The following is a 2,075-nucleotide window of genomic DNA, read 5'->3' as shown; positions in this document are numbered from 1 at the left end:
TCAACCTCATCAGAAATTGATTGTACCAACAATGTGAAATATTTTGGTGCAAACATATCTTAAGTCATTGAGTTTTGCCAAGTGAGATATTACTTTAATATATTTATTAGTGTGAATGTGTAGAAATGTAATACGGAATTATATGTGTAGGTTGTAAAAGTCTAAATAGATTGAAATTAATTATATACTTTGCAAATTTTAGACCTACAAATAGGTCAACGTTGATCAGCTATTTTGTAGACGTGGAAGAACTTCATAAATGTATTCAATCAAGAAATCTATATTTTGAGCCAAAATTTACAAATAAACTCAAAGTCAATTAACTAATTGTGGACATTCTATTTATAAACAAAAATATTTTATTTTAGTCTAAATTAGTTGAATCGTAATTTAGTCAATTAAAATTATTTAAACTAATTGATTAGTCAACTAATTTGAGTTAAGTCAATCAAAGTAGTCTATAGCCAACTTAAGATTTATCGTTTGCAAGATAAGGTTAGTAAGAATAAGATTTGAATTAATTCAAAGACAAAATTATTAGATAAAATTTTTATGAAGATATCAAATTGAGCCAATTGTTTAAGTCAACTGAAGATAAAGTTGTTGGATGAAAAGATTCATGTTTATTTGATATAGACTCAACCGATCACAATAATTAGAATTGATTATCAACAGGAAAAAGATAAGACTTCAATATTATTCATATGCTCCAAACCTTCACTCTTTAGTTAGATAAAAAGTTTTTTCTAAGATTTATTTTTCATTTTATGTTTTTTTTTATTTTGTGCTTTAATTTCTTTTATTATGATTATGCAGGCGATTTAATTTGGAATTTGTCATATTCTGAAAATCAAAAATCATGTGAACTGGTTATTTTATTTTGGAATTTAACTTCTTTAGTTAGAAAAAAAAGGAGACAAAGAAACTGGTTAGCTGTATCATCAATTTTGCAATTAAGAAACCATGTGAATTGTTTGTTGAAGTACTTCCTTATCAACGGAAGGAGGGCTCTCGATCTCAAACAGAAGATCGGTGTCAGCTTGATAATTCAGCTCAATATCAATAAAAAAATATCAAGAAAAATTCATTTCAATTCAATCTAAATTCAACACACAAATACAAATTTCAAGAGCACAAAAGGAAAGGCAAGAAAAACAGAGATGAAATGCTGACTTTCTTCTCTAGTTTTAGATTTCATTCAACACATAAATCTCCCTCGGCGGATGGAGCTTCTGATCACCCGTCTACCACTTCTCTCCGGCGACGGCGGACGTCCGGCACGTCGGGCAGCGGGAGCTCCGGCGCAGCCATGAGTCCACGCACCGAGCGTGGAAGACATGCGCGCACGCCGGAAGCCGCCGACAGCAGTCGCCCGTTTCGAGTTTCTCCAAGCACACCGCGCACTCGTCGCCCGACTCCTGCTTGAGCTCGAAGCAGGGGAGCTCAGCCAGCAGCTCCGGCCGTAGCTGGCAGAAGGCTGCCCCGAAACCAAGGAAGCCTCGCCGCATGGCCCTGCGAACTACGCACACTTGGATCGCGAGGACCAACCCGCCGACGCCGGCGAACGCCGAGAAGGCGGAGGCGAGGATGAAGGCGGCGGCCATTAAAGCAAGTCGCTGGACTAATTGCAGGGGGAATTGAATCACTAATGGATTTGTTCAAATACAAACCGTTATTTAATGATTTCTCCAGCGACCACATACAAACGGTATTTAACTTTATAAATAATATTTTACTGAATCGGATAATCAAATTTCCATATTACTCATTTCATTTCACGTACTAAAATAATACACATTCTTTTGTTTTTTTTAATCGTAAATCGACTCAGTCGGCTATTTATTCACCTACAATTGACGACTAATATAAATAGCCAAGTCTATCAGTCGATTTTTAACTTATTTGTGATCCAATCAACTGAGTCGTCTATTAATTCACCAGCAATTGACGACTAACAGTCGATTTTTAAACTTATTTGTGATCACGAGTGTCCATAACTCATCTTTGATAAATTTGTTGTGCTCTAGCAGAGCATTACATAGCACGGTGTGCCAATTTAAAAATCTCACAACTCC

At 35.8% G+C, this 2,075-nt stretch overlaps 1 protein-coding gene across 1 annotated transcript; it reads right to left on the bottom strand.

Annotated features, from left to right (window-relative positions):
* Positions 1-1,244: 1,244 nt before the first annotated feature.
* LOC121995433 (E3 ubiquitin-protein ligase ATL41-like) lies at positions 1,245-1,604 on the bottom strand. The gene has a single exon (XM_042549175.1). The coding sequence runs from the start codon at positions 1,602-1,604 to the stop codon at positions 1,245-1,247; it is 360 nt and encodes a 119-aa protein (XP_042405109.1).
* Positions 1,605-2,075: the final 471 nt, after the last annotated feature.

This window comes from Zingiber officinale, chromosome 6A (genome assembly GCF_018446385.1).
Source record: "Zingiber officinale cultivar Zhangliang chromosome 6A, Zo_v1.1, whole genome shotgun sequence".
Taxonomy (NCBI): domain Eukaryota; kingdom Viridiplantae; phylum Streptophyta; class Magnoliopsida; order Zingiberales; family Zingiberaceae; genus Zingiber; species Zingiber officinale.
This window is presented reverse-complemented; position numbering and strand designations above follow the sequence as displayed.